Consider the following 19,146-nt stretch of genomic DNA (forward strand, 5'->3'; position numbering starts at 1 on the left):
TAAAGAAAGAAATTAAAGAAAACCTTAGAAGATGGAAAGATTTCCCATGTTCTTTGATAGGAAGAATTAATATTGTCAAAATAGGCATACTACAAAAAGTGCTATACAGATTCAATGCAATTCCAATTAAAATCCCAATGATGTACCTTACAGAAATAGAGCAAGCAATTATGAAATTCATCTGGAAGAATAAAAAACCCAGAATAGCTAAGCAATCCTTGGCAGATAGAGTGAAACAGGGGGTATCGCAATACCAGATCTTCAACTCTACTACAAAGCAATAGTAACAAAAACGACATGGTATTGGTACCAAAATAGAAAGGTGGATCAATGGTACAGAATAGAGGACATGGACATAAACCCAACTAAATACAATTTTCTCATACTAGACAAAGGTGCCAAAAATATGCAATGGAGAAAATATAGCCTCTTCAACATATGGTGCTGGGAGAATTGGAAATCCATATGCAGCAGAATGAAACTAAACCCATATCTCTCACCATGCACAAAACTAAACTCAAAATGGATTAAGGATATTGGAATCAGACCAGAGACCTTGAATCTTATAGAAGAAAAAGTAGGTCCAGAACTTCAACATGTCAACTTAGGACCAGACTTCCTCAACAGGACTCCCATAGCACAAGAAATAAAAGCAAGAATTAATAACTGGGATAGATTCAAACTAAAAAGCTTTCTCTCAGCAAAGGAAACTCTCATCAATGTGAAGAAAGAGCCTACAGAGTGGGAGAAAATCTTTGCCAATCATACTTCAGATAGAGCACTAATCTCCAGAATCTATAAAGAACTCAAAAAACTCTACACCAAGAATGCAAATAATCCAACTGACAAATGGGCTAAGGAAATGAATAGACACTTCACAGAAGAAGATCTACAAGCAATCAACAAACATATGAAAAAATGTTCAACATCTCTAGTAATAAGAGAAATGCAAATCAAAACCACCCTAAGATTCCATCTCACCCCAATTAGAATGGCGATTATCAAGAATACAAGCAACAACTGGTGTTGGCGAGGATGTGGGGAGAAAGGTACACTCTTACATTGCTGGTGGGGCTGCAAATTAGTGCAGCCACTCTGGAAAGCAGTATGGAGACTCTTAGAAAACTTGGAATGGAACCACCATTTGACCCAGCTATCCCACTCCTTGGCCTATACTCAAAGGACTTAAAATCAGCATATTACAGAGATACAGCCACATCAATGTTCATAGCTGCTCAGTTCACAATAGCCAGATTGCGTAACCAACCTAGATGTCCTTCAATTGATGAATGGATAAAGAAAATGTGGTATATATATATTCAATGGAATATTACTCAGCCATAAAGAATGATAAATTTATGGCATTTGCAGGCAAATGGATGAAACTGGAGAATATCATGCTAAGTGAGATAAGCCAATCTCAAAAAACCAAAGGAAGAATGATATCGCTAATAAGTGGATGATGACACATAATGGGGGGTGGGAGGGGTTAGTGTTGGGGTTGGAGTTGGGTTTAGGGAGGGGGACAGGAATGGAGGAAGGAAGGACTGTATAGAGGGAGGGGAAGGGTGGGTGGGGTGGGGGAGAAGGGAAAAAATGGCAGAATGAATCAAACATTACCCTATGTAAATTTATGATTACACAAATGGTGTGCCTTTACGCTATGTACAGAGAAACAACATGTATCCCATTTGTTTACAATAAAAAAAAGTAATAAAAAACTATTAAAAAAGGTGGATTTGAGTAAAAATAAATAAATAAATAAATGTAAGCATATAAATGTAAAAAAAATAAACTATTTTTTAATAACATAGAAAAAAATTAAAAAATAAATAAATTGTGTATGTCCTCCTCGTTCAGTTTAGGCAATTTGTATGTCTCTAGAAATCTGTTCATGTCTTTGAAATTTTCTATTTTTTGGAGTGGAGATTTTCAAAATAACTTCTAATTATGTTTTGTATTTAAATCATGTCTGTTGTGATATTTCCTTGTTCATTCCAAATTTTAGTAATTTGGGTTTTTTCTCTTCTTCTCTTTGTTAGTGTGGCTAAGGGTTTATCGATTTTTTTTATTTTTTCAAAGAACCAACTATTTATTTTATCAATTTCTTTTATTGTTTCTTTTGTTTCAATTTCATTGATTTCAGTTGTGATTTTAAGTATTTCCTGTCTTCTACTACTTTTGGTGGTGGTCTGTTCTTCTTTTTCTAGGGCTTTGAGATGTAGAGTTAGGTCGTTTATTTGTTGAGTTTTTCTTCTTTTATTGAATGTGCTCCATGAAATAAATTTTCTTCTAAGTACTGTTTTCATTGTGTCCCAGAGATTTTTGATATGATGTTTCTTTGTTCTCCTTTACCTCTAAGAATTTTTTAATTTCCTTCCTGATATCTTCTGTTATCTATTCATCATATAATAGCATATTATTTAATCTCCATGTGTTGGAGTAGTTTCTGTTTTTTACTCTTTCATTTATTTCTAAGGTCAATCCATTATGATTTGATAGAAGACAAGGTAGTGTCTCTATCTTCTTGTATTTGCTAACATTAGCTTGGTGGCATAATATATTGTCTATTTTAGAGAAGGATCCATGTGCTGCTGAGAAGAAAATGTATTTGCTCTTGGTTGGATGGTATATTCTATAAATGTCAGTTAAGTCTAAATTATTGATTGTGTTATTGAGATCTATGGTTTCTTTGTTCAATTTTTTTTTGGAATATCTGTCCAGTGGTGAGAGGGGCGTGTTAAAATCACCTAGTATTATTGTGTTATGGTCTATTTGGTTTCTGAAATTGAGAAGGATTTGTTTGACATACATGGATGAGCCACTGTTTGGGGCATATATATTTATGATTGTTATGTCTTGCTAATTTATGATTCACTTAAGCAGTATGAAACGTCCTTCTTTATCCCTTCTGACTAACTTTGGTTTGAAGTCCTTATTATGTGAAATGAGGACAGATGCTCCAGCTTTTTTGCTGAGTCCATGTTCATTGTATGTTTTCCTCTATCCTTTTTACCTTTGGTCTGTGTGTATCTCTTTCTATGAGGTGAGTCTCTTGCAGGCAACATATTGTTGGATCTTTCTTTTTAATTCAATCTGCCAGTCTATGTGTTTTGATTGATGAGTTCAGGCCATCAATATTCAGGGCTATTATAGAGATATGATTTGTATTCCTGGTCATTTGGCTCATTTTTTTATTTTTATTTTTATTTTTTTGATATTACTTGGTTCCTCCTTTATTTGATAATTCCTTTAGGATAATTCTTCCCTTTGCTGATTTGTTTCTTTGTTTTTCATCTCTTCCTCATGGAATATTTTGCTGAGAATGTTCTGTAATGCTGGCTTTCTTTTTGTAAATGCTTTTAGCTTTTGTTTATCATAGAAGGATTTTATTTCATCGTCAAATTTGAAGGTAAGTTTTGCTGGGTATAAGATTCTTGGTTGGCATCCATTTTCTTTCAGGGCTTGGAAAATGTTGTTACAGGCCCTTCTAGCTTTTAGGGTCTGGATTGAAAAATCTGCTGATATCCGTATTGGTTTCCCCCTGAATGTAATTTGGTTCTTTTCTCTCACAGCCTTTAAAATTCTGTCTTTATTTTGTATGTTAGGTATTTTCATTATAATGTGACTTGGTGTGGGTCTGCTGCAATTTTGTGTATTTGGAGTCCTCTAAGGCTCTTGAACTTGATTTTCCATTTTATTCTTCAGATTTGGGAAACTTTCTGATATTATTTCATTGAATAGATTGTTCATTCCTTTGGTTTGTTTCTTTAAACCTTTCTCAATCCCAATAATTCTCAAATTTGGTCTTTTCATGATATTCCTTAGTTCTTGGAGATTCTGTTCATGATTTCTTACCATCTTCTCTGTTTGTCCAACTTTGTTTTCATGGATAAATATTTTGTCTTAAATATCTGAGGTTCTGTCTTCCAGGTGTTCTATCCTATTGGTTATGCTTTCTATGGAGTTCTTAATTTGGTTTATTGTTTCCTTCATTTCAAGGATTTCTGTTTGTTTTTTTTTTCAATATCCCTAACTCTTTATTGAAATCATCTTTTGCTTCCTGTATTTGCTCTTTTAACTGTAGATTGGTGAGAACTTTCAATGCCTGCATTTGCTCTTTCATCTCATCATTCAATGCCTGCATTTGCTCTTTCATCTCATCGTTTGCTTCCATGATCATTTTAATTATGTACGTTCTGAACTCCCTTTCTGTCATTTCTTCTGCCATGCTGTCATGGCTTTTATTGATGTAACATCCAGATTTGTTTGGGGCATTTTTCTCCCCTTGTTTTCTCAGATTGTTCAGGTATCAATGGACTGCTGAGATATTGCTGATATCCTCTATTGATTTATAATGTCCTTGAAGTATTCTAGTATATCCCTTCTTAGCCTTCAGTAGCCTGAAATCTTGGATGAAGTTGATAATGTGGTGCTCCACAAGGAAGCTGCCTCTCTAGGGGTGGTGAACTTCAGGTTGCATATATTCCCTACTAGTGGGCAGAGGCGTCTCCACTTGTTGAACAATGGTCATCCAATGGGGAACTAGGCTGTGGGCTGAGGCAAGGCCTGTTTGGGATTGTGTCTCTTGTTTTACCATCCTTGTGAGAAAACCTCACCTGGCAGGGAAGACTCACCCAGTGGGGAGGTCTTGCTGGTCAGTTCCCCTCCTGGCAATTCCCCTCAATCCACAACTATAACCTGGGCTGGGCATCCTTCCTCTTCAATGTTCCCAGGGGCCTGGACCTACCTCCTGGCCTGGGAGCCTCGCCCTGCCCAGATGAGTCTCCTTAGGCTGCCTCACCTCAGAGAATCTGCCCACAGTCCTGGAACCTTCGCTCCACCCCTCAGCTTGTCTCTGTGTAGCTCTTCCACCGAGAAGCCGCCTAGGTCCTCGGACCCTGCTCTGCACCTAATCACCTGGCTATGTGGCCCCTCCTCTGAGCAGCCACCTGGAGTCCTGTACAGTCACTCTGAATCCCACTGACCCACTGCACACCTCCTCCTCCTCTGGCCAACTCCCCCCCATGTTCAGGAGCAGTTTCTCTGAGTTCAAGTGATCCACTGCATGCCTCCTCCTCCTCCTCCTCCTCCTCCTCCTCCTCCTCTGGGCAGCTGCCTGGAGCCCCAGTGGGTTGCCCCATGTCCAAGTGCTGTGCTGAGCAGACTCCACTATGATGCTCCCAGTTGTCCGAGTTCCCTGCTCTAGCAGGGGAGGGGTGTCTAGTTGGGTAACTCTACTTCACAAAGTTCCCTGCATTCCACGACTTCCACCCCATCCAGCATGCCTCCCCAATGGGAGAGACTCACAAGGTGGCTTTGAGTTGGTCCCAAGTCTCTCAATATTTCTTTTTGAATCCTGAGTCTAGTGGCAGGTTTGGTGCAGCATGGTGAGAATGGCAGCTTGGAGGGCCCCTCAAAAAACCATTCTTAAATGTAGATTTCTTTGAGTGATATTCTTAAAGAACAAAATGAAAAATGTTCTTAAATGTAAAACTAAGAGAAAATATGTAAAAAGAAACAAGGAGGGTTTTATAAGTACTTAATATACATACAAAAAAGAATGTGAAATTTAACTCTAAAATAAAACCTATATGTTAATCATGAAGTGAATTCAACTACTCATTAAAACAAGTTAAACCAGGTACACATGTGTATAATCCCAGTGACTTACAGGTTGAGGCAAAAGGATCTCAACTTTGAGGTCAGCCTTGCAACCTAGGTGACACTTTGTCACAAAATAAAACAATAAAAAGGACCAAGAATGTAGCTTACTGGTAGAGCACTCTGGCTTTAATTGCCAGGACAGCAAAAAATGTGATTTGCTAAATCAATATAACAAGCTGGATATAAAAATATATACTTTTGTTCTTTAAAAACTTTCAAAGTGCTACTGAGTGGAAATCACTTACTGACAAAAACAGAAATAAACATATTAAATAAACTACTTTTGAAACAACTTTACATGATATAATTTAAAGTTGAGTTTACAATTTCATAAACTGATTTTCAAGAACTTTTCCAAAAATTCACTCTTTTGGTTTCTTTCAATGTATTTTTTTCTTTAAAAATAGTCAAATCTACTATAGAAGTTAGAAGTACATAACGATATGCTATAAAGAAAACATATCTAGAATCTACCTTTGTGCAAGGAGTTTTCTGAATTAGGCTTCTAAATTGATTGTGCAGATTATTTACACCATTCAACTAATAGGTTATTTTCCAAACTGCTTTAACTTTTTTCTTCTTGCCTAATTGCTGTTTGGGATCAAAAGAATCACAGCAGACATAACCAGTTAAATTTTATCAAACATCTTACCCTTATCAAAGATTGCATTAGCACTTCTCTCCAAAAGGATCTGAAACATCTCTACATTGGCAACGCTAGCAGCATACATTAGAGGGGTCCATCTATACCAAAAGTTGGAATGTACACTAATGCCTGTCAACACAAAAACAATCTTTTAAAAGTCCCATAATCAAAAACAAAACAGTAAAAAAAAAATCCTCACTGCAGTGTGTGTAACATATATACACATAGAGACATATGTCTCTATGTGTATATATAAATGTAGTTTATTCTGTAAGAGGTTTTCTTGGTAATAATGGTCTTAGAAAAATAGAAATATTGTGACTGATAAATTTGCTAACTTAAGTTCACTATATGTGCTATATTCTGAGTCTTGATCGGCATTTATCAATATAAGTATAAAATAGTTTATAGTATAAGAGATTTTTCTATGCCACTTCTTTTTCTTAGGGGAGTTGGGAAAGGTTTCAGAGAGGGAATGTGTCTTTTAAATTAGAATATTACACTTGGACCATATCTAAGATTGCAAATACCACATAATTCCCTAAGATATCCTAACTTTCTCTTCAACACAAAGCTTACCCATGGGTGACCAGATAAAACAAGAAGCTAAAAAGTTAGGTTTAGGTTAGATTATGAAAGCCCTGTTATGAAATACAAACTACACTTTGTGATCCAGGGATTAACATCATTCTATCTGTATTATGAAGGCAACATAGATATATAACTGTTGAGAATGGGGCAGGATGCATGGAGACCAATTTATGAACATCAAATTAAGGTCAGGGGAAAAAGGGAGAGAGAGAGAGAGGGAGAAGTAGAGGGAGAGAGAAGAGGTGTGAGGGGGAGGGAGAGAAGGGGGCAGAGGGAGACACAGAGAGAGAGGTCATGTGTAGGGTGGGGCAGAGTGTGTATAACAAAAGGACATTCAAATGAAGGATCATCAGAATTTAACATTATTTTGACAAGGAGTGAAAAAAAGAAGAAATCAAAAATGACTATCAGGTTCTACCTTAGAAAAATGAATAATAAGTAGTGAGCTAGAATTCCCTTCACAGATGATATATCAGGACTTAGGTGTAGGAAAAAGTTTCAGAGTGTTATAGGGATAGAGAGTAACTAGGACAAGAACTAGTTGACCTTAAAGTCCTTAATAATGTAATGTTAAAATCCTTGAAATTATATGTTTTTCCGTAGTAATATTGATAAATTTGGCTATGTACAAAAAGACTGAACTGTATTTGGACTGAGGAAGAGCATAAAAGATGTAATAGAAGGATAAAGATACAGTAAGTAAATGAACACAATCCATTACATTTAGGTAAAAACTTTTCTATAAGGAGATAGAGATTTCAATGGCAATCTCTCACTTCAACCTAAGTAGAATTTGCTAATCTCAATTAGGAAAACATTTTTGTTTCAAAGAAGGAAAAATTATATATGAAGTACCACTGAATATGGACTTGGCTTTAACACTGTATAATTTACAGATTTTATTGTCTTTGGCTCTGATGTATTCCACTTGCAAAGATGAAGGTAATATCACCAAAAAAATATAAACTTAGGGCAGGTTTTACTTTTTTCTGTTAAAATATTAAGTCACTGAAAATCTAGATATGTCCAATTCCCAATTATCTCACTTTAAATGATATAAGGCAGATGAAAAATATTGAGAGAAAAAATACTTAACAATCTCAGTACATACATAAAATGCTATCCCAACTTGTTGACTCTGAAATATTCCTCTTTAAATTGCTACAACTGAAAGCATATGAGTTCAGAAAACAGTAACTTTCTCATTCTTTCTTTATTTGATACTACTATTTGAATTTTGATAGTAAATGTAGATAAATGAAAAGACATGAAACAAAAAAAATAAAACATTTGATATAAAAGTTCTTACCAATCACCTATAATATTAAAATTAAGTTTTAGGTATAGTGTTTAAAACAGGTATCTTATAAGGATTAATGCAACATACTATATAGTTCAAAATATTCAAAATAACACTACATTGTTTTTGGATATATACAGATATCATAAAAATATAAAGAAATTCATAGGAATGATACTCAACAACTGTAGGAAAGTGATCAACTGTGTGTGTGGGGGTTTCTATATCTTTCTTGAATATGCAAAATACTTCATAGAGAACTAAACATATTACTATACAGAAAAATAACAAACCCTTGAGACACCTTCAAACTTAAAAATGGCTGTTACTTTTTCTTTTATACCAAATTCCAGGCACTTAACCATTTAATCACTGAGACACATTCCCAGCCCTTTTTTATATTGTCTCACTGAATTGTTTAGGGTCTTACTACATTTTTGAGGATGACTTTGAACTCATGATCCTCCAGCTTCATCCCCAGAGCCCCTGGGATTACAGAATTGTTCCACCTCATCTGGCACAAGTTCATTTTTTAATTAAAGGTTTTGACTGGTGTAGAAATATGTTTCAAAAACAAAAATGGTTTTGAATGCAAAATAATAGTAAAAGTTATTAAAGACTTAAATGAGAACATGTAGAATAAAATACCCCAAAAAAGCAGTAAGGGTGTGTGAGTAGGAAAAAAAAGGCAACATATCTTTCCACTTTACATGTATGTATTTTTTATAGTTTTTTAATGACCTTTCAATATTTTGTAATTAAAATCAAATTTCAAATGGTTGACTAAATACTTAGCAGTAGGCTCCTTCAAAAGACTCAAAAAACCATATATGCTATTGAAAAGATCCCTGCCCCATCAGCTCAGGCCTATTTTAAGAGAAAAAGAAAAATCATTAACGGGGCATGTTAAAGGAATTTATCTGAAGATTTAGTTAAGAAAGGGGCAGGATAATTGGAAAGTCAGAGCATGTCTGAACTAACAGGAGCTGATAAGCAGGAACTATAAAACTGTCCTGTAAAACTTCTGATACCAGATTCCTGACCAAGGACAGAATAAATAGGATGAGATAACAAAGGACTGTAAATGACGAAGTAAAATTATGGCCTGTGAAGCATGTTATCTTAAGTTCTGAGCCGCTCTGACCCCCCCCCCCCGGAGGGTTATCCTTAGTAAGGTTCCTTCTCGGGTCAGCTCCCCTGGACTTCACAGATAAGATGAGAGAAGTCTGTGTTTATACATTCTTTACCATTTTTATGACCCGTGCTGCGGGCAATTAGGGAAAGCCTGTGTTTATGCAGGTGCGGAAGTGCGAGGCTGCAGGCAATTTGGGAAAACCTGTGTCTCTATCTTTCATTTCCCCCTCTCCAGTTAAAGTAAAATTATGGCTTTTCCAAGGATGTCTAAATGCTGGATTCAAAATAACCAATAAGAAACCTGTTGCCTACCACACGTGAAACCTGCCCCTTTACCCTATAAAAAACCTGTACCCCAAAGCCCGGTGTGCCAGTTCACCGAAGCTCCGGCTGAGGTTTTACTGAGCACCCGCAGGTGCCTGTGTACCAATAAACAGCCTCTTGCTTTTGCAGCCAGTGTCTTCGCATGATCTTCCTTGGACAGGGGGACGGAGGGTCTTTCATCTGGAGGTCCCACTGAGATTTGTGTACTTGCTGCTCCAAATCCCTGCCCGAGGAAATTCTGGAAGAACTACTGGGAGGTAAACTGGCCAGCTGGAGCTCGTTGTCGTGTTTGTTTCGTGTCTCATGTTTGTTTCTACGTCACTTGAGCGCAGCGTTTGTACGATCACGCATGGTCACTTTGTACTTTGGGCAGCCCGAGAAGGAGTTGACGAACTCAGACTTCTCCCCTGCCACCCTGGGAGACGTCCTAGGGGTCCTAGTGCCCGATTCATCGGGACTTGTTTTTGGCCGGAGGGGCTTACGCTCCCCAACACCACTTGGTACCTTTGGCCTGTGCTGAAGACGCGCAGCGTTTGTAATTTGTTGCTTGGCTGGAGGGGCTTGCGCTCCCCGACGCCACTTGGTACTTTCGGTCTGTACTGAAGACGCGCAGCGTTTGTAATCTGTTGTCTTGTCTGCGTTCTCTTGTGTTTGTGCCTGTTTCTTAATTTCCTTTTTACCAGCGAGACTGAAATGGGGCAATCCATGGTAACCCCCCTGAGTCTCACCCTCAACCATTGGCAGGACGTCCGAAACCGTGCCAGCAACTTATCGGTCAAGGTCAAAAAGAAGAAGTGGGTAACCCTCTGCACTTCTGAATGGTCAACCTTCAACGTAGGCTGGCCCAAAGAAGGGTCCTTTAATCCCAATCTTGTTTCACAGGTCAAATCCCACATCTTCACTCCAGGCCCTAAAGGACATCTTGACCAAGTTCCATACATCGTGACTTGGGAAAACCTGGTTTTTGACCCGCCACCATGGGTCACCCCCTTCGCTACCCCAAAACCTTTCCTCTCTTCCCTTCCTAACGAGCCCTCCCTTCCTCCTCCCGCTCCTTTTATTCCTGTCCCTCCTCAGACTGCCCAAACCTCTAGACTATACCCTGTACTGGATAAATCCAAGCCCTCCATTCCTCCTAAGTCGAAACCTCGGACTGTCCTTTCGCCCGAGGAAAATACCTTAATAGATCTACTAGCAGAAGAACCCCCACCTTACCCTCCTCAACCTCTCCCCAACACCAACCCTCATCCGGATTCCTCCGAGGAGGATGAGGAACCCCCAACTGCCAGAACCCTCCCAGACCCCTCTCCAATGGTGGGAAGACTCCGAGGGCGCAAGGAGCCTACAACTTCTAGGGAAACCTCAAAGGTTTTCTCCTTAAGACAGACTGGAGGCCCTAATGGTCAATATCAATACTGGCCTTTCTCTGCCTCCAACCTTTATAACTGGAAAACCCATAACCCTTCCTTCTCGAGTGACCCTGTAGCCTTAACCTCTTTAATTGAGTCCATTCTAGTGACCCACCAACCAACCTGGGATGACTGCCAGCAGCTTCTCCAAACTCTCCTCACATCCAAGGAAAGACAAAAAGTCTTATTAGAAGCCCATAAAAATGTTCCTGGGGACAATGGGCATCCCACACATCTCCCCAATCTGATTAATGAGGCTTTTCCCTTGACGCGGCCTGATTGGGATTACAATACTGATGAATGTAGGAACCACCTATGTCTCTATCGCCAGTTACTCACAGCGGGTCTCCATGGGGCTGGACGAAGGCCCACCAATTTGGCTCAGGTAAGACAAACTGTTCAGAGGGCGGACGAAACCCCTACTGCATTTCTAGAAAGATTGAAGGAGGCATATCGAAGGTTTACTCCTTTCGACCCAGATAGTGAGGAACAGAAAGGCAATGTCTCTATGGCATTCATTTGGCAATCTGCCCCTGACATTAGAAGCAAGCTACAAAGGTTGGATAATCTGCAGGATTTCTCCCTGGCAGATTTGTTAAAGGAAGCAGAAAAGATTTACAATAAGAGGGAAACTCCAGAAGAGAAAGAAGAGAGGATTAGGAAAGTGCAGGAAGAAAGGGATATAAGATACTGAGAGGAATTAGATAAGAGGGATCAAAAGCGTAATAAAGAAATAAGTAAAGTACTGGCCGCAATAGCTCAGACAGGGTCACAAGGGACTAAACCAGGAAGAGAAAGGGGATGAAGCAGGCCCCAAGTGGAACACGACCAATGCGCCTACTGTAAGGAAAAAGGACATTGGGCAAAAGACTGTCCAAGAAATCCCAAAAGGCTCCCCGACTCAAGGAGGTACCCCAACAAAACCCCTCAACTACTAACTTTGGATGATGAAGATTAGGGACGTCAGGGCCAGGAGCTCCCCCCTGAGCCCCGGATAACTCTACAAGTGGGGGAGGAACCGGTAACCTTCCTAGTGGACACAGGAGCCCAACATTCAGTGCTGACGCAGGACCCCGGACTCCTAAGTGGAAGGACGACATGGGTCCAGGGGGCCACCGGATGCAAACCATATCGAAGGACCACTAAAAGAGAAGTCCACCTTGCCTCAGGTAAGGTCTCCCACTCAATCCTGCATGTGCCCGACGGTCCATACCCATTACTAGGAAGAGACTTACTAACCAAACTAAAAGCCCAGATTTGTTTTGAGAATGGAAGGGCCTCCATAAGTGGGCCCAATAGGGTGCCTCTCCATATATTGACTTTTAACTTGGAAGATGAATATAGACTATTTGACCAACTCCCCGAACTTGGCAAATATATGGACTATTGGCTCAGCTCCTACCCAGAGGCCTGGGCTGAAACTGGGGGAATGGGAATGGCAATATGCCAAGTCCCCATAGTGATCTCACTCAAGACCACTGCAATACCTATCAATATTAAACAATACCCCATGTCCAGGGAAGCTTACCTAGGCATTAAACCGCATATCAAGCGGCTTCTAGATCAAGGCATACTGACACCTTGCCGATCACCCTGGAACACCCCCTTACTCCCAGTCAAAAAGCCAGGGACTCAAGACTATCACCCGGTCCAAGACTTAAGGGAGATAAACAAGAGAGTGGAAGACATCCACCCCACGGTACCCAACCCTTATAACCTCCTCAGTACCTTGCCTCCCACTCATACCTGGTATACTGTCCTAGATTTAAAGGATGCATTCTTCTGCTTGAGGTTAAGTCCCCAGAGCCAGGCCCTATTTGCATTTGAATGGAAGGATCCTGAGGAAGGACTCTCAGGACAATTGACCTGGACCCGGTTACAACAAGGATTTAAGAACAGTCCCACACTTTTTGACAAAGCCCTACATCAGGACTTAGCTGATTTACGGGTAAGAAACCCCTCCCTAATAATGCTCCAATACGTAGATGATATTCTAGTGGCGGCCCCTACCGAAGAAGAATGTATTGAAGGGACCAAAGCATTACTGCAGGCTCTAGGGCAATTGGGGTACCGGGCCTCTGCAAAGAAAGCACAAATCTGTCAGACGAAAGTTACTTACCTCGGATATGAGCTTCATAATGGTCAGAGATGGCTCACCACAGTCCGGAAAGAAACTATCTCGAGTATTTCCACTCCCCAGAATCCCAAACAACTACGGGAATTCCTGGGGACAGCAGGTTTTTGTAGACTATGGATTCCTGGATTTGCAGAGATAGCAGCCCCTCTGTACCTATTAACAAAGCAGAACAGCCCTTTCGCCTGGACAAATGAACACCAGAGGGCGTTTGATCACATCAAACAGGCCCTCCTATCTGCCCCTGCCCTGGGTTTACCGGACATCACTAAGCCTTTTGACCTCTTTGTTGACAAAAAGCAGGGATATGCAAAGGGAGTCCTAACCCAGAAATTGGGACCATGGAGATGCCCAATCGCCTACATGTCAAAAAAATTGGACCCTGTGGCATCAGGATGGCCTCCCTGCCTCCGGATGATAGCAGCAGTAGCAATCCTATTTAAGGATGCTACTAAACTGACTCTGGGACAGCCACTAACCTTGTTAACTCCACATGCCATCGAAGCAGTAATCCGGCAACCTCCTGACCGCTGGATCTCCAATGCCCGGCTTACCCACTACCAGTCTTTATTGCTGGACACGGACCGAATCCGGTTCGGTCCTTTAGTAACTCTAAACCCAGCCACGCTCCTGCCCCTCCCCGGGGGACCCATCCCCCACAATTGCCAACAGATTCTTGCAGAGACCCAAGGAACCCAACCAGATCTGTTAGACCAACCCATGACGGACGCGGAGTTAGTCTGGTTCACTGACGGGAGTAGCTATTTGCTAAACGGGGAACGACGAGCAGTAGCAGCCGTCACCGCTGAATCAGAGGTAATCTGGGCGAGCGTGTTACCGGGAGGAACATCAGCCCAGCGAGCAGAGCTGATAGCTCTGACGCAGGCCTTAAAACTGGCTGAGGGGAAGAAACTCAATGTATACACAGACAGTCGGTATGCCTTTGCTACCGCCCATATCCATGGAGAAATATATCGGCGGCGAGGGTTATTAACCTCAGAGGGAAGAGAGATCAAGAATAAGACTGAAATCTTAGCCTTATTAAAGGCCCTCTTTCTGCCAAAGAGACTAAGTATAATACATTGCCCTGGCCACCAAAAGGGAGACCATCTAGAGGCAAAAGGAAACAGACTGGCAGACAAAACTGCTAGGAATGCAGCTTTAGGCCCACAACTCCTAGTGACTACCCTATTGCCACAAAAGGTTAAAAAGCCACCCGAGGGCTTCGAGGAACGTTGGGTCTATGAGGACCCAGATTTGGACATTGTGCAACATCTAGAGGCCACCTATAACCCGGCTGAAGGCACATGGGAATACCAGGGAAAAACTGTAATGCCTATCAAACACACCAAAGAACTAATAAGATCCTTGCACAGACTTACTCATTTGGGAGCTAAAAAGATGAGAACCCTCTTGGATCGTGGAGAAGGAAATCTATACCTGCCCCACAGAGACTCAATCATCAGGCAAGTTGTGAGAAATTATCAAGCTTGTGCTCAGGTTAACACAGGTAAAATAAAATTTGGGATTGGGACCCGGGCCAGAAGGCACAAGTCTGGAACCAGTTGGGAAGTCAACTTTACAGAAATCAAACCTGGATGTATGGACACAGGTATCTTTTAGTTTTTGTGGACACTTTTTCAGGATGGGTAGAAGCATATCCCACTCGGCATGAGACTGCTAAAGTTGTGGCAAAGAAGCTGTTGGAAGAAATTTTTCCAAGGTATGGTACCCCAGGGACTATTGGTTCAGATAATGGGCCTGCCTTCACCTCCCAGGTAAGTCAGTTAGTGGCCAGTACATTGGGGATTAATTGGAAATTACATTGTGCTTACCGACCCCAAAGTTCAGGGCAGGTAGAAAGAATAAATAGAACTATCAAGGAGACTTTAACTAAATTAACGCTTGAAACTGGCACTAGAGACTGGGTGCAACTCCTGCCATTAGCTCTGTACAGGGCCAGGAACACCCCTGGCCCTCAAGGACTAACCCCCTTTGAAATTCTGTATGGTGCCCCACCACCCACTGTCAATTTCTATGAAACTGAGATTTCTGCTCTGTTCACCCCCACCCTGCAGACCCATCTACGTGCATTGCAGTTAGTCCAAAACGAAGTCTGGAAGCCCCTAGCAGCGGCCTATAAGGAACAACTGGAGAAACCAACAGTGCCACACTCCTTCAAGATAGGAGACACCATCTGGGTCCGCAGGCATCAGAACAAAAACCTTGAACCTCGCTGGAAAGGACCTTACACCGTCTTGCTGACCACCCCTACTGCCATCAAGGTAGACGGCATTGCAGCCTGGATCCACGCAGCCCACGCGAAAGCGGCACATCCACAAGACTCCATCCCTACACCCCAAGAATCAACATGGAAATTACAACGCACTCAAAATCCTCTAAAGATAAGACTTACTCGCATTTGATTGTCCTTATTGTTTGTTTTCCTTTTGTAGTAACCAGTCACAGTCTCCATACCCCCATGCAACTAACGTGGCAAGTTTACTCTCAAACTGGAGAAATAGTTTGGACTACTACTGCAGTCCATACCCCAGGGACCTGGTGGCCTGATCTAACTCCGGATTTCTGCCAACTAGCTGCGGGCATAGACTGGTGGGATATATCTGACCGACAACCTGACCAACTCAGTTCCAAAATGGCCCCTAGGCCCCAGCAGGGCACTGCTCCGGGGTGTTCAACCCCGGTCGCCAGGTGTCGTTTGGCCCAATCTGACTTCTATGTATGTCCCCGAGACGGCAGGGACAGGCCCCTAGCACATAAATGTGGAGGATATGAAGAATATTTTTGTGCCCAGTGGGGGTGTGAAACCACTGGGGATGCATACTGGACACCGACTTCTCAATGGGATTTAATACGGGTAACCAAAAACTTCCCTTCCCCCGATTCAGATGGCCATACCTGTTACGTGTCAAACTCCCAATTCTCCTCGGGTCTCTCACTTCCCCTTAAAATCCAGTTCACCCACCAGGGTAAAACAAAGCTCGAGCCCTGGATTACCGGGAGAACATGGGGACTTAGATGGCATTTATCAGGTAAGGACTCCGGAGTGGTCTTCAAAATCAAATTAACACAGTTCCCAAAAGTAAACCTCCCCATAGGACCCAATCCTGTGCTAGGGTATCAAAAAGCTCCCTCGCCGCCCAGAACGCCACCCAAGGTAGCCCCAGTCACAGTAACTTCTGTAGATTCAGTCCCAACTCCATCTCCCACTATTCTTGGTACCGGAAATCGGTTATTTAATTTAGTCCAAGGAGCCTATCAAGCCCTCAACACTACCTATCCAAATAAAACCCTAGACTGTTGGTTATGTCTAGCCTCTAGCCCACCTTATTATGAAGGAATTGCCACCACAGCTGGTTGGATGAATAGCAGTACCCCTAATAGCAAGTGTTCCTCCCTACCTGGCTCTAAACTTACACTCCCTGAAGTCAGTGGGCGAGGCCTATGTATAGGCAAGGTACCTAGGTTGCATCACTCCCTTTGCAATCAGACCCTCACAGCTCAGGGTGGCCATCAATATATCTGGGGACCTAATGTGACCTACTGGGCATGTAACACAGGACTGACCCCTTGTGTGTCCACTGCCATTCTAACTGTCACAACCAATTTCTGTGTATTAGTCCAGTTATGGCCTAGGATATCCTACTTACAATCAGAGTATGTTCTGGGTCATCTGGAAGGCCAAAAGAGGTACCCCCGGGAACCCATAAGCCTGACCCTAGCTCTATTACTAGGAGTGGGAGAAATTGCTGCAGGAATCGGTACAGGAACAGCTGCAATAGTACAGGGAAATCAATACTTATATCAACAGGCCGCCATGAATGAGGACCTAGCTGCTATGGCGAAATCCATTACAGCCCTAGAAAAATCTCTTACCTCCCTTTCTGAAATTGTGTTGCAAAATCGAAGGGGATTAGACCTACTGTTCCTACAGGAAGGCGGTCTTTGTGTGGCCCTAAAGGAACAATGCCGTTTCTATGCTGACCATACAGGAGTAGTCAGAGAAACCATGGAAAAGGTAACAGAAAGATTAGCCAAATGGCAGAAAGAATTTGAGGCACAACAAGGATGGTTTGAACAATGGTTTAGTAAGTCCCCCTGGTTGACTACCTTGCTATCTACTGTAGCTGGCCCTCTGATAATTTTAATACTAATTTTCACCTTTGGGCCCTGCATCTTGAACAGACTAGTGCAGTTTATGAGGGACCAACTCTCTACAATCCAGACTATGGTCCTTACCCAACAGTACCAAATGATTAAGCAAACTGATGGATACTCTCCCTAACCGAGGCAAGATGGACAAATGGATATAAGATTCTATCTATGATAAAGAAAAAGGGGGGAATGAAAAGACCCCTGCCCCATCAGCTCAGGCCTATTTTAAGAGAAAAAGAAAAATCATTAACGGGGCATGTTAAAGGAATTTATCTGAAGATTTAGTTAAGAAAGGGGCAGGATAATTGGGAAAGTCAGAGCATGTCTGAACTAACAGGAGCTGATAAGCAGGAACTATAAAACTGTCCTGTAAAACTTCTGATACCAGATTCCTGACCAAGGACAGAGTAAATAGGATGAGATAACAAAGGACTGTAAATGACGAAGTAAAATTATGGCCTGTGAAGCATGTTATCTTAAGTTCTGAGCCGCTCTGACCCCCCCCCCGGAGGGTTATCCTTAGTAAGGTTCCTTCTCGGGTCAGCTCCCCTGGACTTCACAGATAAGATGAGAGAAGTCTGTGTTTATACATTCTTTACCATTTTTACGACCCGTGCTGCGGGCAATTAGGGAAAGCCTGTGTTTATGCAGGTGCGGAAGTGCGAGGCTGCAGGCAATTTGGGAAAACCTGTGTCTCTATCTTTCATTTCCCCCTCTCCAGTTAAAGTAAAATTATGGCTTTTCCAAGGATGTCTAAATGCTGGATTCAAAATAACCAATAAGAAACCTGTTGCTTACCGCGCGCGAAACCTGCCCCTTTACCCTATAAAAAAACCTGTACCCCAAAGCCCGGTGTGCCAGTTCACCGAAGCTCCGGCCGAGGTTTTACTGAGCACCCGCAGGTGCCTGTGTACCAATAAACAGCCTCTTGCTTTTGCATCCAGTGTCTTCGCGTGATCTTCCTTGGACAGGGGGACGGAGGGTCTTTCACTATCAAGTATATCAAGTTCTAATTCTTCAAGAGCCTCCATCATCTTCATTGAATCTCATCCCACTATTCCCAGGACAAATTTTCTTTTTAAAAAAATTTCTGCCTATTCTTTCCCAGCCAACACTACTAACACTATAAATGCATTTATATTAGTTATTCTGGCTTCTTTCTCCTTTTTCAAATTTCATTCAATATCATTCTTCAAGTAGAAACAAAGTTCCACCACCTGACCACCAAGTCCAACATCTTTTTCATTTGCTAATAATAACAAACATTTGTATATTGTTTATATGTTCTACATCCTTTAATTTACACATTGTCTCATTTCAATTCTCTCTCTCCCCAAAAATCCTTTTATACAAGTGCATCCATATTTTACAAGGGAGGAAATTGAAGATTAGGAAAGTTTGTACCTGGGTCCAGATTACAGAACCATTGAGCAGCAGAGTTAGTAATCAAAGAGTGATCCATTTGTTTACAAAAGATTTTACTTTCTACCAAATCATATATCATCACTAACACAGAAGAAAATCATTCTGCTATATACAATCTCATCTATTTTGTGTGTGAAAGTTTTGTAACTATAACTAGATGGTAAATATCTGTTATATTGTTGCATAAATTCAACCATTAGAGTCAATAATTTACATTTGCATATAAAGGTAATTTAAAAAATATTTAATAAACAGAAAAGCAAAATAAAGCACAGGAGAGAATTGTGATGCTTTACATAAACAAACAGATGCTCCAAAAGTTCAAGTAATTTTCCTAAGA

At 41.3% G+C, this 19,146-nt stretch overlaps 1 protein-coding gene across 1 annotated transcript; it reads left to right on the plus strand.

Annotated features, from left to right (window-relative positions):
• Positions 1-10,406: 10,406 nt before the first annotated feature.
• On the plus strand, positions 10,407-16,936 carry LOC124975843 (uncharacterized; the record flags this gene model as incomplete). The annotated part of the gene is given in 6 exon segments (XM_047538350.1): positions 10,407-14,802; positions 14,805-14,903; positions 14,906-14,928; positions 15,284-15,490; positions 16,115-16,258; positions 16,847-16,936. Coding segments are annotated over 6 exon segments (4,959 nt in total), but the record flags the coding sequence as incomplete, so codon positions are not given.
• Between the last annotated feature and the right edge of the window lie 2,210 nt (positions 16,937-19,146).

Source organism: Sciurus carolinensis, unplaced genomic scaffold (assembly GCF_902686445.1).
Source record: "Sciurus carolinensis unplaced genomic scaffold, mSciCar1.2, whole genome shotgun sequence".
Taxonomy (NCBI): Eukaryota; Metazoa; Chordata; class Mammalia; order Rodentia; family Sciuridae; genus Sciurus; species Sciurus carolinensis.